We start from the raw sequence: 22,284 nt of genomic DNA, 5'->3' as shown, positions 1-22,284 counted from the left end.
ATCCAAACACACTGCTCAAAAGAATAAAGGGAACACTTAAACAACACAATGTAACTCCAAGTCAATCACACTTCTGTGAAATCAAACTGTCCACTTAGGAAGCAACACTGATTTACAATAAATTTCACATGCTGTTGTGCAAATGGAATAGGTGGAAATTATAGGCAATTAGCAAGACACCCCCAATAAAGGACTGTTTTTGCAGGTGGTGACCACAGACCACTTCTCAGTTCCTATGCTTCCTGGCTGATGTTTTGGTCACTTTTGAATGCTGGCGGTGCTTTCACTCTAGTGGTAGCATGAGACGGAGTCTACAACCCACACAAGTGGCTCAGGTAGTGCAGCTCATCCAGGATGGCACATCAATGCGAGCTGTGGCAAGAAGGTTTGCTGTGTCTGTCAGCGTAGTGTCCAGAGCATGGAGGCGCTTCCAGGAGACAGGCCAGTACATCAGGAGACGTGGAGGAGGCCGTAGGAGGGCAACAACCCAGCAGCAGAACCGCTACCTCCGCCTTTGTGCAAGGAGGAGCAGGAGGAGCACTGCCAGAGCCCTGCAAAATGACCTCCAGCAGGCCACAAATGTGCATGTGTCTGCTCAAACGGTCAGAAACAGACTCCATGAGGGTGGTATGAGGGCCCGACGTCCACAGGTGGGGGTTGTGCTTACAGCCCAACACCGTGCAGGACGTTTGGCATTTGCAAGAGAACACCAAGATTGGCAAATTCGCCACTGGCGCCCTGTGCTCTTCACAGATGAAAGCAGGTTCACACAGAGCACATGTGACAGAGTCTGGAGACGCCGTGGAGAACGTTCTGCTGCCTGCAACATCCTCCAGCATGGTTTGGCGGTGGGTCAGTCATGGTGTGGAGTGGCATTTCTTTGGGGGGCCGCACAGCCCTCCATGTGCTCGCCAGAGGTAGCCTGACTGCCATTAGGTCCCGAGATGAGATCCTCAGACCCCTTGTGAGACCATATGCTGGTGCTGTTGGCCCTGGGTTCCTCCTAATGCAAGACAATGCTAGACCTCATGTGGCTGGAGTGTGTCAGCAGTTCCTGCAAGAGGAAGGCATTGATGCTATGGACTAGCCCGCCCGTTCCCCAGACCTGAATCCAATTGAGCACATCTGGGACATCATGTCTCGCTCCATCCACCAACGCCACGTTGCACCACAGACTGTCCAGGAGTTGGCAGATGCTTTAGTCCAGGTCTGGGAGGAGATCCCTCAGGAGACCATCCGCCACCTCATCAGGAGCATGCCCAGGCGTTGTAGGGAGGTCATACGGGCACGTGGAGGCCACACACACTACTGAGCCTCATTTTGACTTGTTTTAAGGACATTACATCAAAGTTGGATCAGCCTGTAGTGTGGTTTTCCACTTTAATTTTGAGGGTGACTCCAAATCCAGACCTCCATGGGTTGATACATTTGATTTCCATTGATAATTTTTGTGTGGTTTTGTTGTCAGCACATTCAACTATGTAAAGAAAAAAGTATTTAATAAGATTATTTCATTCATTCAGATCTAGGATGTGTTGTTTAAGTGTTCCCTTTATTTTTTTGAGCAGTGTATACAAATGTCTACTTAGAAACATAAAATACTGCTTCAATCTCAACGTGGATTACTTTACAACACTGTTTATTCATTCATTAATTCATTAATTCAAGATTTCTACTAGTAAAATAACTGTATTGCTATAATTTAAACAAATTACAGTTCAAGAAGGCACCATTAACTTTGGTAATCTAACTCTGTTATATCAGACTGGCCCTGTTGAAAATATCAGACTGGCCCTGTTGAAAATATCAGACTGGCCCTGTTGAAAATATCAGACTGGCCATGTTGAAGATATCAGACTGGCCCTGTTGAAGATATCAGACTGGCCATGTTGAAGATATCAGACTGGCCATGTTGAAGATATCAGACTGGCCATGTTGAAGATATCAGACTGGCCATGTTGAAGATATCAGACTGGCCATGTTGAAAATATCAGACTGGCCATGTTGAAGATATCAGACTAGCCCTGTTGAAGATATCAGACTAGCCCTGTTGAAGATATCAGACTGGCCCTGTTGAAGATGAGACTAGCCCTGTTGAAGATATCAGACTAGCCCTGTTGAAGATATCAGACTGGCCCTGTTGAAGATATCAGACTAGCCCTGTTGAAGCTCTAAAGGTGAGCGCAGGCTAGCGTTCAGTCAGGTTTGACCAGGATGAGGTGCCATCAGTAGCTCTGGTGAAATAGCATCCACTCAACACCATAGGCTTGGATAGATGGCTCACGTGCCACAAAGCCTGTTTTAGCACGGGCAGAGTGAGCCACTGGGGACTTTCAACATTTTGAAGTAGTCAACTGGCTGGGACTTGCTATGGGTTAGGAAAGGATCACAGAATTCCATCCAGGTCAGCAGGATTGATCAGCCATTGGAATTATACTCCTTAGCAAACATTACGTAACTGCAGGTGGCATTAAATCACCAACCTTGGCTTTACAGACTCAGCGGTTGAAGAAGAACTTGACTACTTTAAAATGGAGAAATCTGCCCATGTGGTCACAGAAGCCATTATGGCAATGCAAAGAAGAGCTCTCTATCCACATCTATGCCCAACACATTCCCCAACCTAACCAAACACACCTTCACTTTTCCTGTGAGGTAGAAGTCACCCACAGATCTAGGATCAGATTACCCTAACCCCAATCCCACCATTAACCATTAGAGAAACAACATCTGATCCTGGACCTGCAATAAAGGTGCAAAGTCTATCTATTCCTTACCCAACCTTCTACACCAACTTTCCTTCTGCCTCCTGACTAGTCCCAAGATGTCCTGGATTTTCAGAGATCCTGGCTGAAGGATTCCAGATTTCCTGCTTACTACACCCTGATTCTGGAAATCTTCCAACCAGGATTTCTGGAAAACCTGGGTATTTTGGGAAAGTTACCGGAATTTTGCAACCCTACTCCTGAACCTCTCCTCCTTCCACTTCCTCTCCTTAACCAGTAGGTGTCACTGTTCAGTCAGTTCCAGTATTATCATTATTATTCTTCAAAGATTAGCAGACAAAACCAGGGGTTGTATTCATGTGAAGTAAAATAAATAAATAAACATTTGAAATATAAATCATTATTGTGTGGATAACCTTCCATTCCAGTAACAACACTTTTCCCTCCATCAAACATCAAAAGGAACAGAAACACCCAAAACAGAACACAGCAAATGTAACAAAACAACACGTGGTTAAGTTCCAGATGGCACCCTATTCCCAACATAGTGCACTACTTTAGACCAGATATGGGTCCGCTACAGGTTAGTTCCAACAGGAAGTGCCCGTGCCATAAGCCCCGCTCCTAGGAGCCTCTCTGTCCTCGATAAGAGACCCGCAGGGGCAAAGCATCCTGGGTAAAGCGCAGAGGGAAGGAGTACCGTTGATCCGTGACGTCATCAAAGCTCCTCAACGATGCTCTAGAACAGTTGATATCAACACTGACGTTCTATGACGTTCCATTGCATTAGATGGCGAGGTTCTGTCTCAATGACATTCTAGAACAGTTCTAGAACTCTAGACTCACTTCAGTGATGTCCAATGATCTGGTCCATTCCATTCCACCAGAGTGAGAGAGCTGTATGCTAGTACATTAAACCCCATTGGAAGCTGAAAGCTGTGATACAAGCCTGGTAGCCAAGGGAGACTGTGCTGGGCAGGGACACATTCATTAGTGCACACTGTAGCTAACCGGATGGGGGGTTCACAGAATAATTTTGGGTCCTGGTCCGAAGTCTAGTCTCTTCACCATGCTGTAACACACAACAGAAACAGATTACTTTAACAGCACACTACAACTGACAGAATGTTTCAGACTTCAACTCAGACTATTCTCAGCCATTTTGTCCCAGACTAATTTGTGACTTTCATACCCCAATGGGCCTTGTTGTTCGGTTCTTGGGTTTGACTTAAATTTACATTTTAGTAATTTAGCAGACGCTCTTATCCAGAGCGACTTACAGTTAGTGAGTGCATATATTTTTCATACTGGCCCCCAGTGGGAAACGAACCCACAACCCTGGCGTTGCAAACGCCATGTTCTACCAACTGATCTACAGGGGACTACTACTACTTCTGTTAGGATAAGGATCATCATCACTCATTAATATCATGTAGACGACTAATCAGCTTTATATTTATTCATTAGGTTGTAAGCTATGACACCACGACTAACGGAATATATTTTTATGTATTATTTTATTTTTTTAATGTATTTGTCTTCAGTGTCCATTTCGTTCTCTGATGGGCTTTCTTGTGATGGGCTGTTGGGTTCCAGTTGAATGTAATAAAAACTACATGGATCAATATCAGCATGTAGATCCCTAACAGTTTAAATGTCTGTTTACATTACCTGATTCAGTTGTAGGTAGGCTATACAAATGGCTTGTCAAGTCATTGCTTCGAGTCCCAAAATGGCACCCTATTCAATAGTGCACTACTATTAACCAGGACCTATAGGGAACAGGGTGCCATTTGGGGATGCGATCATTATTGAGCTAGTCGTAGAGCTTGCTATAGTCGACCCCTCACCCTTTCTCGTAGAGTCCGTTGGTGGCGGACGGTGTGTCAGAAGAAGTGCCTTTCTGGATGGGTGGCGCCCCCTGTCCCCCAGAGAGGGTACTGCGACCAGGAGACTGTTCATAGACAAACTCCCTACAGGATGCTAGTTTAGACTCCAGGTTCTGAAACCACAGGCATGGATGCAGGGTTACACACATATAGCAGATACACAGTGGTATGTTATGTGTTTGTGATACGGTGGTCAGAGAGGAAGACAGAACAGTGTTGTGATATACATGAATGTGTCGTGATCAGAGAGGAAGACAGAACAGTGTTGTGATATACATGAATGTGTCGTGATCAGAGAGGAAGACAGAACAGTGTTGTGATATATACATGAATGTGTCGTGATCAGAGAGGAAGACAGAACAGTGTTGTGATATACATGAATGTGTCGTGATCAGAGAGGAAGACAGAACAGTGTTGTGATATATACATGAATGTGTCGTGATCAGAGAGGAAGACAGAACAGTGTTGTGATATACATGAATGTGTTGTGATCAGAGAGGAACACAGAACAGTGTTGTGATATACATGAATGTGTTGTGATCAGAGAGGAATACAGAACAGTGTTGTGATATACATGAATGTGTCGTGATCAGAGAGGAAGACAGAACAGTGTTGTGATATACATGAATGTGTCGTGATCAGAGAGGAAGACAGAACAGTGTTGTGATATACATGAATGTGTCGTGATCAGAGAGGAAGACAGAACAGTGTTGTGATATACATGAATGTGTTGTGATCAGAGAGTCAAATAGAGAGAACAAAACAGTCAGCAAACTTCCTGTTACAGCTGTACAACTGACAGGAAACAGATGTTAATCACACACAACCGCTGCACTACCTGTATGAGGGCGGTATTAGTGCAGGGGCTCCCAACCTTTCCCCCCCAAGGCCCCCTTTTTTAATGTCATTTGTTTATTGAATAAAAAGACAACCCCAGCTTGATTTTGGTTTCATTGGGAACATTGTGTTGTTTGGAAGCTCATTTCCTGCTATTCTACATAGTTTCATAAAAACGTAGGTAGGCTATTTCATTATCATAATAATTAATTTAGAAAATAAAAGTCTAGACCTGATTTCCCCCAAATGTTATTCCGCTACCAATTAAGTTTTATTATAATTATTGATATTAACCCTCAATTTAATTATGCATACTCTTTTACAGAAAGTGATTTGATCAATTGATAGCGACAGTCACATTGTAAAAGATTACTTCCCGAGCAAAGTCCAATTTCTTTGACCCCTCGACTTTAGAAGGTCGTAGCACAGCTTCTGAATGTCACAGAGACAAACCAAAGATATTCCTCTGGCATTATACCGCTTATTTCTTGTGTAGTTGTGTAGTTGTGTGTGTATGAGTTTTAGAATTAGAAGACCTTTATCACCTCAGACCTTTAAATCATCTTACCCCAACTTTCCTCAGCAGTTCTCCTACGATGTTGAGAGCTGATATACGTGCCGACGCAGTGAGAGGAGTACCTGATTGGCCGTCACCTGAACACAAAAAAATAAAGAGTTTAAAATCTCCTGGTGTGATCCGGGAATTTAATGAGTAGACATTTTCCACATGAACACACACACACACACGGGGGGGGCACTCACCTCTGCTGTAAGAGGGTGGGGGGGTGATGAAGGGGCTTGCTGAGGGGTGGGGTGGTCTGGAGGGGGTGGAGAGGAGAGCTGAGGAGGAGAGAGCAGGAGGAGGGGAGGAACGGAGGGATGAGGGGGGGCGTGTGAATGAATGGGAGGTAGCGAGGGATGTTTTTTCCTCCATCTTGTCTGAGAGAGAGTCTTTGGTGACAGTGAAGGACGGTCGTCTTTCCTGCTTCTGTTGGACTGCCAACTCCTGTCTTAGATCTAAGACATACACACACAGAGTGAAAGAGAGTGAGAGACACACACAGAGACAGACAGAGAGAGACAGTAAGAAAGCCTGTCCCTTTAAGAGTGACTGATGTCATAGCTAGGACTGCTCTGAGTGTTCATTCATTCCCAAGTTCAGCTTGCGCCTGTGGAGAGGAATCTCCGGTTTGTAACATGATTATTTCTAGCTGTTAATCCTTCACTGTGTGTGATGCCTCTTGGACCTAGACTTGGCGCTCCGGTACCGCTTGCCGTGCGGTAGCAGAGAGAACAGTCTATGACTAGGGTGGCGGCTGGAGTCATTGACCATTTTTAGGGCCTTCCTCTGACACCGCCTGGTATAGAGGTCCTGGATGGCAGGAAGCTTGGCCCCAGTGATGTACTGGGCCGTACGCACTACCCTCTGTAGTGCCTTGCGGTCGGAGGCCAAGCAGTTGCCATACCAGGCCGTGATGCAACCAGTCAGGATGCTCTCGATGGTGCAGCTGTAGAACCTTTTGAGGATCTGAGGACCCATGCCAAATCTTTTCAGGGGGAATAGGTTTTGTCGTGCCCTCTTCACGACTGTCTTGGTGTGCTTGGACCACATTAGTTTGTTGGTGATGTGGACACCAAGGAACCTGAAGCTCTCAACCTGCTCCACGATGAGAATGGGGGCGCGCTCGGTCCTCTTCTTTTTCCTGTAGTCTACAAATCATCTCCTTTGTCTTGATCACGTTGAGGGAGAGGTTGTTGTCCTGGCACCACCCTGCCAGGTCTCTGACCACCTCCCTATAGGCTGTCTCATCGTTGTCGGTGATCAGGCCTACCACTGTTGTGTCATCTGCAAACTTAAATGATGGTGTTGGAGTCGTGCCTGGCCATGCAGTAATGAGTGAACAGGGAGTACAGGAGGGGACTGAGCACGCACCCTTGAGGGGCCCCCGTATTGAGGATCAGCGTGGCAGATGTGTTGTTACCTACCCTTACCACCTGGATCTGGAAGTCCAGGATCCAGTTGCAGAGGGAGGTATTTAGTCCCAGGGTCCTTAGCTTGGTGATGAGCTTTGAGGGCCCTATGGTGTTGAACGCTGAGCTGTAGTCAATGAATAGCATTCTCACATAGGTGTTCCTTTTGTCCAGGTGTGAAAGGGCAGTGTGGAGTGCAATAGAGATTGCATCATCTGTGGATCTGTTGAGGCGATATGCAAATTGGAGTGGGTCTAGGGTTTCTGGGATAATGGTGTTGATGTGAGCCATGACCAGCCTTTCAAAGCACTTCATGGCTACAGACGTGAGCGCTACGGGTCGGTAGTCAATTAGCCAGGTTACCTTAGTGTTCTTGGGCACAGGGACTATAGTGGTCTGCTTGAAACATGTTGGTATTACAGACTCAGTCAGGGACAGGTTGAAAATGTCAGTGAAGACACTTGCCAGTTGGTCAGCGCATGCTCGGAGTACACGTCCTGATAATCCGTCTGGCCCTGCGGCCTTGTGAATGTTGACCCGTTTAAAGGTCTTACTCACATCGGCTACGGAGAGCGTGATCACACAGTCGTCCGGAAAAGCTGATGCTCTCATGCATCTTTCAGTGTCACTTGCCTCGAAGCGAGCATTGAAGTAATTTAGCTCGTCTGGTAGGCTTGTGTCACTGGGCAGCTCACGGCTGTGCTTCCCTTTGTAGTCTGTAATAGTTTTCAAGCCCTGCCACATCCGACGAGCGTCAGAGCCAGTATAGTACGATTCAATCTTAGTCCTGTATTGACGCTTTGCCTGTTTGATGGTTCGTCGGAGGGCATAGCGGGATTTCTTATAAACTTCCGGGTTAGAGTCCCGCTTCTTGAAAGCAGCAGTTCTACCCTTTAGCTCAGTGCGGATGTTGCCTGTAATCCATGGCTTCTGGTTGGGGTATGTACGTACAGTCACTGTGGGGACGACGTCGTCGATGCACTTATTGATGAAGCCAGTGACTAATGTGGTGCACTCCTCAATGCCATCGGAAGAATCCCGGAACATATTCCAGTCTGTGGTAGCAAAACAGTCCTGTAGCTTAACATCTGCTTCATCTGACCACTTTTTTATTGACCGATTCACTGGTGCTTCCTGCTTTGGTTTTTGCTTGTAAGCAGGAATCAGGATGGTAGAATTATGGTCAGATTTGCCAAATGGAGGGCGAGAGAGAGCTTTGTACGCGTCTCTGTGTGTGGAGTAAAGGTAGTCTAGAGTTTTTTTCCCTCTAGTTGCACAATTAACATGCTGGTAGAAATGAGGTAGAACAGATTTAAGTTTCCCTGCATTAAAGTCCCCAGCCACTAGGAGTGCCGCCTCTTGATGAGCGTTTTCCTGTTTGCTTATGGCCGGATACAGTTTATTGAGCATCGGTTTGTGGTGGTAAATAGACAGCTACGAAGAATATAGATGAAAACTCTCTTGGTAGATAGTGTGGTCTACAGCTTATCATGAGATACTCTACCTCAGGCGAGCAAAACCTCGAGACTTCCTTAGATATCGTGCACCAGCTGTTGTTTACAAATATGCATAGACCGCCAACCCTTGTTTTACCAGAGGCTGCTGTTCTATCCTGCCGATACAGTGTATAACCCGCCAGCTGTATGTTATGCATGTCGTCGTATTGTTACAGCAGAAGACAACTTAATCTGGTTTATTATTGCTAATTAATATGTCCCTTATCATAACCTGTCAACACATAATATTGATACCAATAGATTTCATGTTTATCATTTCAGACCACAGTTTATGGACACACAACATTGGCTAATTACAGCTTAACGATGGCACAGAAGTGTGAACTTTGTTAAACCTGCAAGCAAGATTAAAGAGCAGTAAACTGAGGAACAGTCCATCTTCTGTGCTCTCTAACCAGAGCACCATCTCCATATATTGTCCTACTCACACCAGCAATAAATAGAGGTTTCAACCTCTTCAACAGAGAGAGAGGGGAGAGAGGGGGGGAGAGAGGGGAGAGAGAGGGGAGAGAGAGGGGACAGAGAGGGGAGAGAGAGGGGAGAGAGAGGGGAGAGAGAGGGGAGAGAGAGGGGACAGAGAGGGGACAGAGAGGGGACAGAGAGGGGGGAGAGGGGACAGAGAGGGGAGAGAGAGGGGACAGAGAGGGGACAGAGAGGGGACAGAGAGGGGGGACAGAGAGGGGACAGAGGGGGGACAGAGGGGGGACAGAGAGGGGGGACAGAGAGGGGGGACAGAGAGGGGGGACAGAGAGGGGGGACAGAGAGGGGGGACAGAGAGGGGGGACAGAGAGGGGGGACAGAGGGGGGACAGAGAGGGGGGACAGAGAGGGGGGATAGAGAGGGGACAGAGAGGGGGGACAGAGAGGGGGGACAGAGAGGGGGGACAGAGAGGGGGGACAGAGAGGGGACAGAGAGGGGGGACAGAGAGGGGGGACAGAGAGGGGGGACAGAGAGGGGGGACAGAGAGGGGAGAGAGAGAGAGGGGACAGAGAGGGGGGATAGAGAGGGGCGACAAACAGTAGATAGCCAGAGACAAACAGGAGAACATCACATCAAGCCCACGCAACACACACACAGGACCGCCAGTTAACCAGAACCCCAGGACCGCCAGTTAACCAGAACAACAGGACCGCCAGTTAACCAGAACCCCAGGACCGCCAGTTAACCAGAACCCCAGGACCGCCAGTTAACCAGAACCCCAGGACCGCCAGTTAACCAGAACCACAGGACCGCCAGTTAACCAGAACCACAGGACCTCCAGTTAACCAGAACAACAGGACCGCCAGTTAACCAGAACCCCAGGACCGCCAGTTAACCAGAACCCCAGGACCGCCAGTTAACCAGAACCACAGGACCGCCGGTTAACCAGAACCACAGGACCGCCAGTTAACCAGAACCACAGGACCGCCAGTTAACCAGAACCACCAGTTAACCAGAACCACCAGTTAACCAGAAACACCAGTTAACCAGAACCCCAGGACCGCCAGTTAACCAGAACCCCAGGACCGCCAGTTAACCAGAACCACAGGACCGCCAGTTAACCAGAACCACAGGACCGCCAGTTAACCAGAACCACAGGACCGCCAGTTAACCAGAACCACAGGACCGCCAGTTAACCAGAACCACCAGTTAACCAGAACCACCAGTTAACCAGAAACACCAGTTAACCAGAAGAACAGGACCGCCAGTTAACCAGAACCACCAGTTAACCAGAAACACCAGTTAACCAGAACAACAGGACCGCCAGTTAACCAGAACCCCAGGACCGCCAGTTAACCAGAACCCCAGGACCGCCAGTTAACCAGAACAACAGGACCGCCAGTTAACCAGAACCCCAGGACCGCCAGTTAACCAGAACCCCAGGACCGCCAGTTAACCAGAACCACAGGACCGCCAGTTAACCAGAACCACAGGACCGCCAGTTAACCAGAACCACAGGACCGCCAGTTAACCAGAACCACCAGTTAACCAGAACCACCAGTTAACCAGAAACACCAGTTAACCAGAAGAACAGGACCGCCAGTTAACCAGAACCCCAGGACCGCCAGTTAACCAGAACCACAGGACCGCCAGTTAACCAGAACCACAGGACCGCCAGTTAACCAGAACCACAGGACCGCCAGTTAACCAGAACCACAGGACCGCCAGTTAACCAGAACCACCAGTTAACCAGAACCACCAGTTAACCAGAAACACCAGTTAACCAGAAGAACAGGACCGCCAGTTAACCAGAACCACCAGTTAACCAGAAACACCAGTTAACCAGAACAACAGGACCGCCAGTTAACCAGAACCCCAGGACCGCCAGTTAACCAGAACCACAGGACCGCCAGTTAACCAGAACCACCAGTTAACCAGAACCACCAGTTAACCAGAAACACCAGTTAACCAGAAGAACAGGACCGCCAGTTAACCAGAACCACCAGTTAACCAGAAGAACAGGACCGCCAGTTAACCAGAACCACCAGTTAACCAGGACCACCAGTTAACCAGAAGAACAGGACCGCCAGTTAACCAGGACCACCAGTTAACCAGGACCACCAGTTAACCAGAAGAACAGGACCACCAGTTAACCAGGACCACCAGTTAACCAGAACCACCAGTTAACCAGAACCACCAGTTAACCAGGACCACCAGTTAACCAGGACCACCAGTTAACCAGAACCACCAGTTAACCAGAACCACCAGTTAACCAGGACCACCAGTTAACCAGGACCACCAGTTAACCAGGACCACCAGTTAACCAGAACCACCAGTTAACCAGAACCACCAGTTAACCAGGACCACCAGTTAACCAGAAGAACAGAGCCCTTCATTCATACCACCACACACACAAACACTGTCCCAGCCGGATGTCTCAGCCTGCAGCACAAGACCCACACCGAGACACACCTCTGGCTTCATCCTTCAGTCTCTGAACTGACTCCAGTAGGCTCTCCTTCTCGTCCAGCTCACTCTCCAGGAAGGCATTCCTCTCTATCACATGGTTCATCCTCTGTTCAAAGTCCTCCAGAGACATGATGGTAGCCCTGATGGAGGAGGGAGGAGGGAGGGAGAGAGGGAGGAGGGAGGAGAGAGGGAGGAGGGAGGAGAGAGAGGAGGAGGAATAGGTAGAGTTAGGTCATGTTAGGATCCATCATTAAGAACCATTCTCTATTCTTCATGTAAGAATCATGCCAGTGAGATGGTCCAGGAGCACAGAGACAAACAGAGACAAACAGAGACAAACAGAGAGAAACAGGGAGAAACAGAGAGGTGCTTATGATGTAGGGGTCTCTCCAGGGCATCATTAGCCTGCTCCAGTTACACCCCTACAACCCCTCTCCTACCTCTTGGCTCTCTCCAGGTCATCATTAGCCTGCTCCAGCTCTCTGATGTATTTATGGAGCTGGTCTCTGATGGCCGTGGTCTCAGCCAGGTCTCCTTCCAGAGTAGAGATCTGACGGTACGCCTCCGAGTGCTGCGTTTCATACTTCTCCTGGAGGGGATAGTGGGGAGAAGTGGTCAACAGTAGTACACTAAACTCCTCCTGTACCCCCAACAGTGTTTCTCAACTCCTCCAGTACCCCAACAGTGTTTCTCAACTCCTCCAGTACCCCAACAGTGTTTCTCAACTCCTCCAGTACCCCAACAGTATTTCTCAACTCCTCCAGTACCCCAACAGTGTTTCTCAACTCCTCCAGTACCCCAACAGTGTTTCTCAACTCCTCCAGTACCCCAACAGTGTTTCTCAACTCCTCCAGTACCCCAACAGTGTTTCTCAACTCCTCCAGTACCCCAACAGTGTTTCTCAACTCCTCCAGTACCCCAACAGTGTTTCTCAACTCCTCCAGTACCCCAAAAGTATTTCTCAACTCCTCCAGTACCCCCAACAGTATTTCTCAACTCCTCCAGTACCCCAACAGTGTTTCTCAACTCCTCCAGTACCCCCAACAGTATTTCTCAACTCCTCCAGGACCCCAAACAGTGTTTCTCAACTCCTCCAGGACCCCAAACAGTGTTTCTCAACTCCTCCAGTACTCCCAACAGCACACATTTGTTATGTAGCCCCGGACAAACTCACTGTCTTTATAAATAAATGTGATTGACTGTATAAATCCAGAAGACGGTTAATTAGGCCATATTCATCAACACAACACAGCATTTCTCTTCAGTTACACACGGTATATAAAATCTACAGTTAAGTGTTCCCAGCAAAGATAGCTAGCAGGCAGCAGTTCAGACTTGACCTGACAGTTTGTTAGGGAAATGACCTGATGACAAGACTAGCTCACTTAACTGTCTGCTCCATCTCAATTATCTCTGCATGCAAATACTCATGTTAACCAGTAGCCATGTCAGTCTAATGGGCCTGCAGAGTCAAATCCTTGCTTCCTCCATCCTTGGTTCCTCAATTCCTCTCAAAGCTCATTGGAGGAGGGGATCCGAGGTCCCTCCCTAAGACCTCCTCCTCTAATGAGCTTTGAGAGGAATTGAGGAACCAAGAATTTGACAACTAGTAACTTTTTCAGACACAGCTTAGGTTTGGTAATAGATATAGACAGGATGCTATAGCTTTTGTAACTTCCTGTCTGACTCAACTGTTGGCAACGTGTCACAGGAAGTACATCCATCAGGAAGTGAGTGTCAGACATCGTCAGCGGTTCCAAAGTAACATCACCTCAAGCACAGCCAGGCATGCACAAACCACATTTCCATCCAGTTGTGAGTAAAGTCATGACAGAAAGAGGAAGTGATGGAAAGAGGAAGTTTCAGTAACAAAATGTAAATGCAGACATAATTTGTTAGTTCGACTAGGTGAGATCTTTTGTGTCGGTAAAATTTATTAATTCGGTACATGAAAACTTAAGTCGAAACAGTACATTTTGTGTGCACAATGTCATCACGCATTCGCATATTTTCCTTATGCAGATTTTAGAATATTAGCATGAAAATCTGTCGCCAATTGGATGGAAACCTAGCTACTGACAATCACTCAATTAACCCATGTCAGCTAAAAATTTTTTGATTGTAAGTTAGTCTAGCGACCACCTATCGAAACTTGTAGTAATCATGGTCGAATTACCGACCGGGTGGCCCCCATTGATTTTGTTAAGTCACTCACTCAGATATCATATTAAAAACTGCTAACATTTCTCTCCACCCTATGGCAAAATGTATAGCATTGCAAGAAATTAGCTGAAAAACGACCAAATTGTTCTCTCTGCCTCCTGGAAAAAATGAGTAGAATTACATGAAATGAGTTATAAAATTGCTAAATCTTCTCTCTGACCCGGGAGGTCTGGAGAGCTCTCCTCTAGCGATGAATACAGTCGCTCAGTCATCACACACAGACAGACACAGACAGACAGACAGACACAGACACTACTGTCCCACGGAGAGCCCTTTAGACCAGCAGCACCCTATTCTAGCCCGCCCTATTCTCCTCAGGGATAGCAGGCTCATAACCACTGGCCCAAACAGGCAGCCGGCTGATAGGAAAATACCCATTCAAATACAACTGCAGGCTTCCCATCAGACAGACCTGGGCCACGTTTAGTAGCCAAACGTTGTCGAACGTTGCAGATGTGATTCCCTAGTCGGCAATGTTTTGTTCTATATAGCGTATTACGACCTGAATATTCCAAAAACGTAGCTCCCTACTGAATGAGCCCGTGTTTTACAACAGCTCTGTCAGAGGAAACTCACTAAGCCTCAACAGATGCATTCATTATGGTTAGAAGATATGGTGCTGCATGTGATCAAAGTAGCTAGTACATTTATGTCTGGTCTGAAAACAACTCAAAGCTTCTTGCCAGTCGTTGTTTTGCAGCGTCTGAAGTAAAATGAAGTAAGTAGCCTTGTCCCAGCCAGAATGGCCCATAGAGCAGGAACCACCTGTTTCTGTAGTGGGAGTACAAGTACACCCCCTGGACAGGACGCTAGTCTACCGCAGGGCCTGAAGGAATGCCATTAATTATCTAATAAAACACATTCTACAATATGGCAGATCTGAAGTATGGGATAGGTGTAAGGAGATAGTGATGATTGCTCCACCTGCGACCTTACAGTGTGGCTTCAGGGAGCATCCGCCATTTTGTTTCCACCTATCCAGTTTCTTCAAGGGGGTTGTTTAACCTAACTGTTGTTCTGTTCTGAACCGTGTTGTTGCCTTAGATGTTCTAAGACAGTTCCATCACATTCTAGACTGTTACGCTATCATATCTGTTCTATAGCTTGGAGTTCTCAGGATCCATACTTTACATTCTCAGCTTCAGAGAACCCTCTAGTTCTCCACTGTTCTGCAAGGTTCTCTGGAGTCTAGACCAGCCTTTTTCAAACATCTCCTCTGGGACCCCGAGACATTTCACAATTTTGTTATAACCCTGAACTACGACCTGATTCATGTAGTCAAGGGCTTGAAGATTCCATGGTTGCCATGGAGCCTTGCGGCAGCCTTGGTAGTTTACTCCTGCAAATGTATTCTTCATAAATTAATAATACATTAATAAAAAGTGTTTATGTGCATTGTTTTTATTAACTTTGATTTATTGATAGCTAATCAAGTATTGAACACAGATACAGTGGGGGAAAAAAGTATTTAGTCAGCCACCAATTGTGCAAGTTCTCCCACTTAAAAAGATGAGAGGCCTGTAATTTTCATAATAGGTACACATCAACTATGACAGACAAAATGAGATTTTTTTTCCTCCAGAAAATCACATTGTAGGATTTTTAATGAATTTATTTGCAAATTATGGTGGAAAATAAGTATTTGGTCAATAACAAAAGTTTCTCAATACTTTGTTATATACCCTTTGTTGGCAATGACACAGGTCAAATGTTTTCTGTAAGTCTTCACAAGGTTTTCACACACTGTTGCTGGTATTTTGGCCCATTCCTCCATGCAGATCTCCTCTAGAGCAGTGATGTTTTGGAATGCTTCTTACGAAGCCACTCCTTCGTTGCCCGGGCGGTGTGTTTGGGATCATTGTCATGCTGAAAGACCCAGCCACGTTTCATCTTCAATGCCCTTGCTGATGGAAGGTGGTTTTCACTCAAAATCTCACGATACATGGCCCCATTCATTCTTTCCTTTACACGGATCAGTCGTCCTGGTCCCTTTGCAGAAAAACAGCCCCAAAGCATGATGTTTCCACCCCCATGCTTCACAGTAGGTATGGTGTTCTTTGGATGCAACTCAGCATTCTTTGTCCTCCAAACACGACGAGTTGAGTTTTTACCAAAAAGTTCTATTTTGGTTTCATCTGACCATATGACATTCTCCCAATCCTCTTCTGGATCATCCAAATGCACTCTAGCAAACTTCAGACGGGCCTGGACATGTACTGGCTTAAGCAGGGGGACACGTCTGGCACTGCAGGATTTGAGTCCCTGGCGGCGTAGTGTGTTACTGATGGTAGGCTTTGTTACTTTGGTCCCAGCTCTCTGCAGGTCATTCACTAGGTCCCCCCGTGTGGTTCTGGGATTTTTGCTCACCGTTCTTGTGATCATTTTGACCCCACGGGGTGAGATCTTGCGTGGAGCCCCAGATCGAGGGAGATTATCAGTGGTCTTGTATGTCTTCCATTTCCTAATAATTGCTCCCACAGTTGATTTCTTCAAACCAAGCTGCTTACCTATTGCAGATTCAGTCTTCTCAGCCTGGTGCAGGTCTACAATTTTGTTTCAGCTGTCCTTTGACAGCTCTTTGGTCTTGGCCATAGTGGAGTTTGGAGTGTGACTGTTTGAGGTTGTGGACAGGTGTCTTTTATACTGATAAGTTCAAACAGGTGCCATTAATACAGGTAACGAGTGGAGGACAGAGGAGCCTCTTAAAGAAGAAGTTACAGGTCTGTGAGAGCCAGAAATCTTGCTTGTTTGTAGGTGACCAAATACTTATTTTCCACAAAAATGTGCAAATAAATTCATTAAAAATCCTACAATGTGATTTTCTGGAGAAAGAAATTCTCAATTTGTCTGTCATAGTTGACGTGTACCTATGATGAAAATTACAGGCCTCTCATCTTTTTAAGTGGGAGAACTTGCACAATTGGTGGCTGACTAAATACTTTTTTTCCCCCACTGTATCTATTTATTTTTTACCAACAAAATTAAGTTAGTTAACATTTCTGACAACTTCTCCAATCTATTTGTTTGGATTTGAAAAGCAGCCCAAATCTTCATAGACCCTCATATCATCCTCATCTTCTCCCATCACCTGACCAAAGGCTGGATCAAAGATTCAGAAATGGCAGCAACCCTCATTCACAACGCAGAAAGAGTCCTCAGAAGTTTTGAAAGGATTAAACCACCCTGTTGTGAGGAGCTCAAGAACAGCTTTATTCAATATGGGATCCTACGGAAAACATGCAGCTGGCGAGGACAACGAGGGAGTAGGAGACTATTAAACAAAATAAAGTATTTTGTGTGCACTCCCAATGAGAGCAGTACAACATGCCCACCGGGGTTGGATGATAAAAGACACTGGCCAGGTTTGCTGGCTGCTCCTCAGGCAGTTGGAAACACAGCGAGACCTCTGCACACAAGGCAAATCGGAGTGGATTTCAGTGCTCTGAGACCTCTGATACTTGATTTAGTGCCCTCTACAGAGACTTGATGCAACTCCTATTTAATCTACAGCTCTCTTGTCTATCAGCATGGAACTATTTAATGGTCAGCCTATCAGCATGGAACTATTTAATGGTCAGCCTATCAGCATGGAACTATTTAATGGTCAGCCTATCAGCATGGAACTATTTCATGCCCAGCCTATCAGCATGGAACTATTTCATGGTCAGCCTATCAGCATGGAACTATTTCATGGTCAGCCTATCAGCATGGAACTATTTCATGGTCAGCCTATCAGCATGGAACTATTTCATGCCCAACCTATCAGCATGGAACTATTTCATGCCCAACCTATCAGCATGGAACTATTTCATGGCCAACCTATCAGCATGGAACTATTTCATGGCCAACCTATCAGCATGGAACTATTTCATGGCCAACCTATCAGCATGGAACTATTTCATGGTCAGCCTATCAGCATGGAACTATTTAATGGTCAGCCTATCAGCATGGAACTATTTAATGGTCAGCCTATCAGCATGGAACTATTTAATGGTCAGCCTATCAGCATGGAACTATTTAATGCCCAACCTATCAGCATGGAACTATTTCATGCCCAGCCTATCAGCATGGAACTATTTAATGGTCAGCCTATCAGCATGGAACTATTTAATGGTCAGCCTATCAGCATGGAACTATTTAATGGTCAGCCTATCAGCATGGAACTATTTAATGGTCAGCCTATCAGCATGGAACTATTTAATGCCCAACCTATCAGCATGGAACTATTTAATGCCCAACCTATCAGCATGGAACTATTTAATGGTCAGCCTATCAGCATGGAACTATTTAATGGTCAGCCTATCAGCATGGAACTATTTAATGCCCAACCTATCAGCATGGAACTATTTCATGCCCAACCTATCAGCATGGAACTATTTAATGGTCAGCCTATCAGCATGGAACTATTTAATGGTCAGCCTATCAGCATGGAACTATTTAATGGTCAGCCTATCAGCATGGAACTATTTCATGCCCAACCTATCAGCATGGAACTATTTCATGCCCAACCTATGAGCATGGAACTATTTCATGCCCAACCTATCAGCATGGAACTATTTCCTGGTCAGCCTATCAGCATGGAACTATTTAATGGTCAGCCTATCAGCATGGAACTATTTCATGCCCAGCCTATCAGCATGTAACTATTTTATGCCCAGTCTCTCACTAATAAATCCCTCCTGCTGCACAACCACATAGTGGACAAGAAGCTTGACATCATGTGTCTAACTGAAACCTGGCATCAGCCTGGGGTCTACTTAGCCCTAAATAAAGCCTGCCCACCTGGTTACAGGTACATGGAAAAAGCCTGCAGCACTGGCCGCAGCGGTGGCATAGCCATCGTACACCAAGCTGAACTCCCTCCTGCCACTGCCTGAACTGTGCTATTTTGAATGTCTCGCCGTAAAAATCACCTGCATGCCCCCATAAAAACATGGGATGTCACATTCACTAACTCAGCTCCCTGGTTTACTCCAGAACTGAAAAACACAAAATCCACTGGACGCATCCTGATCTCAGAAACTTGGGGCTCACCGTCCACAAACTGGCCTTTCAAGAGCACCAAATGGCCTATTCCAAGGCCCTGAAAGAGGCACGGCCGACGTTCTACTCCAACCTCATCAATACAAATCCTGGAAACGCAAAGCACCGGTTTTCCACAATAAACCAACTTTTGAAACCCCCAGTCCCAGATCGAGACAACGGAAGAGCAGTGTAAGAGCTTCATTCACTTTTTTTTTAACAGTAAGGTCAGCAACATCAGATCTCTCATCTAAAGATCTACTACTCTGTCTTCTGCCGCCTTCGACCCTCCACCTCAGCCTTTCTACTGCTTCCTTGAAGTCACCCAGGGAGGTATTGAGAAAACTACCTCCTCCTGTACCTGGGATCCTATTCCAACAGCCCTGTTCAAAACATGCATCCCTGCACTCAGCCCCCTGATAACCCAGATTGGAGGGAGTGGATAACAATCTGGCAGTGTCTCACCTGCATTTAAGACTGCTGTCATCAGCACCCCCTTCTGAAGAAGCCCACCCTGGACCCAGAAGTGCTTGCCAAATACAGGCCAATATCCAACCTCCCCTACCTTTCCAAGGTGTTGGAAAAATGGGTTGCTGTACAGCTCCAGGACCATCTCAATGAGAACAACCCATTTGAGAAGTTCCAGTCATGTTTCCGGCCGGCCCACAGCACTGAAACGACCCTACTCAGGGTCACCAACAACCTGCTAATGGCGGCTGATGTAAACTCCCCGTCTCTGGATCCTCCTGGACTTGAGCGCAGCTTTTGACACTGTCAACCACCCCATCCTCCTGGAACACCTCCGGGACAGCATCGGACTGTCTGGACCAGCTCTGAGCTGGTTCCACTCCTACCTCTCAGACAGGACTGAGTATGTGTCGCTAGGTGGGTCCAGGTCCCGGACTCACCAAGTCACCTGCGGTGTCCCACAAGGATCTGTTCTTGGACCGATTCTGCTCGTCCAGTACATGCTCTCCCCCGGCATGGAATCTTCTTCCACTACTATGCTGATGACACCCAGCTGTAGGTAAAAACAGCCCAAAGTCTCTCTGATGGATGTGCCCGTCTGAACACCTGCCTTACGGAGATAAGGGCATGGTGGAAGCAAAACTTCCTTCAACTGAACAGCAGCAAAACCGAGGCCCTACTTGTTGGGACCCCCCACCAGGTCCAGCACGCACCAATAACACACCTCACCAATGCGTGACAGAACATCTGGAACGCCCTCCCGGACCACCTGAAGGCACCACAGACTCTGGGCTCCTTTAAAACAGGCCTAAAGACCTTTGTCTTTACGAAGGCTTTCTGTTACTATCTGTGCTCCTTGGTGTCCTTGTCCCTTGTAGCATCAGCTGGGTTCTTGGTGTCAGTTGTCGTGTCATCTTTGTTCTATTTCATTTCCATTTTATGCACTTAAAGATTATTCTGTATTATGAAAAGAGCTTTACAAATGTAATACATTATTATTATTATTATTATTATTATTAAGGGCTTGATGATAAGTTGAACCAGGTGTGCTAGTTCTGGAATAGTTCAAATAGATGGAACAGCTGGTTCCAACCGAGTAGAGGTTGGAAAAAACGCTTCTCTAGACTAGAGTCAAGTCAACGGTTCATACCTTGTAGTTCTCCAGTTCCATGTGTAGCCTGTTGTTCTGTGTGAGGAGTTCTTGGTTCCGTGTCTCACACTGCTTGAGTTCCATCTCCAGTTCCACCTCGTAGTCACGACTCATCTGCTGGAACTCCTGCAGCTCCTCCTGCGCCTCCTCAGACCTGGGAGAGGTTAGGGGTCAAGATGGTGGTCGTGGAGTAACAGAGGACACCACGGTTTAAGCAGATACCTGTGGGTACCTCTGCTGGGGCCTGGCAGACTGCTCCTTCTTTTGTGTGTGTGTGTGTGTGTGTGTGTGTGTGTGTGTGTGTGTGTGTGTGTGTGTACCTCTGTTGGTGCTTGGCCACCTGTTCCTTCCAGTAGTCCACCTCTTCCTCCAGTGAAACAAACTGAAGGGGCTCTGGTTCTCCCATCTCTGCCCACACTACTGGACACTCTTCTCTCACCAATCTTATCTTCGACCTACTGAGGTTCTCCTCTTCTCACACCAATCTCTTCTTCTCTCCCTCTCTTACAGTTCCCCTCTCACTGAGTCTATGGGAGGCAGTAAATAGAAGGAAGAAAGAAAGGAAGAAAGAAAGAAAGAAAGAAAGAAAGAAAGAAAGAAAGAAAGAAAGAAAGAAAGAAAGAAAGAAGTCAGTAAATAGAAGTCAGTAAATACAAGGCGAGCGTCCGTAAACTTAAGATGATCAAGTGTTGATACTTTTTCTTCCAAAAGAGAGAAAGAGTTCTCTATTCAGCATTTCCAAGTGAACCATGTGCTTCAGGCAAGAAAGGACAGCAGAAAGGGGTTACAGGAGGTTAGTGCGAACTGCAACGACAGTGAGCCATCATCTAACTAGCTAAGGAGTGCACTGTCGGTGTCAACTGACGACAATAGGCTGGCTGTCAAACTTTAGCAACCCAAAGAAGAGTATGATGCCGGGCTTAATGAACATGAATAGATCATGTTTATTCAAAACAAAGCAAATAGACCAATTTGATAAATGACTTGATTACTTTTGTAGCTATTGCCATTCTACTCATAACCAAAGTCTTAAACAATATCTGGAACTTGTATGTACAAGTATTTGCTAACTGATGTTTGTCAAACAAGGCAGCAAACAAAAGAGAACACAGAACACAAAAAGGGATGTGTATTCTCGCCTTCACAACAGTGACAAGCAGTGTCAGCTGGCTTACGTAAACTTGCTTGCAATATGTAGTCTCTGGTCAAAATAAGTAGCTATGCTATGGCATTTATTTTCTGTCAATTTTACAATAACGCAACCCAAGTCAGAATGTACAAAATGCAGTTACAAATGTATAGGTGCGGACAGCATAATTTGCCTATACATCGATCTAACGGATGAGTTTGTCACAAATTAACGTTACCATCGCGATTTAAATCCCCTTAAATTGACTGCTGATACTAACCTACCTAGCGTAACTTGCGGTGGCTAGCAGCCGGTGCTCCAGTGCCGAAAGATGACGGTTACTTTATGACCGAGCTACAAAACGGAACAAAGGTATCCAGCAAATGTTGTTACATAGATCACTCCTTGGTCGAAAGTAGTAACAAAGTTGCCACATAGAACAATGCGAAGGATGCATATCTCA

The 22,284-nt window shown here is 46.3% G+C and overlaps 1 protein-coding gene across 1 annotated transcript; it reads right to left on the bottom strand.

Annotated features, from left to right (window-relative positions):
• Positions 1 to 1,763: 1,763 nt before the first annotated feature.
• Positions 1,764 to 21,213, bottom strand: LOC311103632 (nuclear distribution protein nudE homolog 1-A-like). Its single transcript, XM_084145232.1, has 8 exons — positions 21,013 to 21,213; positions 20,693 to 20,846; positions 12,270 to 12,418; positions 11,833 to 11,969; positions 6,215 to 6,469; positions 6,021 to 6,106; positions 4,577 to 4,728; positions 1,764 to 3,798 (listed from the first exon to the last, which is right to left on the bottom strand). The coding sequence occupies exons 1-8, from the start codon at positions 21,096 to 21,098 to the stop codon at positions 3,750 to 3,752; spliced, it is 1,068 nt and encodes a 355-aa protein (XP_084001358.1). The 5' UTR covers positions 21,099 to 21,213; the 3' UTR covers positions 1,764 to 3,749.
• Positions 21,214 to 22,284: the final 1,071 nt, after the last annotated feature.

This window comes from Coregonus lavaretus, assembly GCF_964263955.1.
Source record: "Coregonus lavaretus genome assembly, chromosome: 28".
NCBI classification, from domain to species: Eukaryota; Metazoa; Chordata; class Actinopteri; order Salmoniformes; family Salmonidae; genus Coregonus; species Coregonus lavaretus.
Note: the sequence above shows the minus strand (reverse complement) of the source record. Positions and strands in the feature narration are given on the sequence as shown.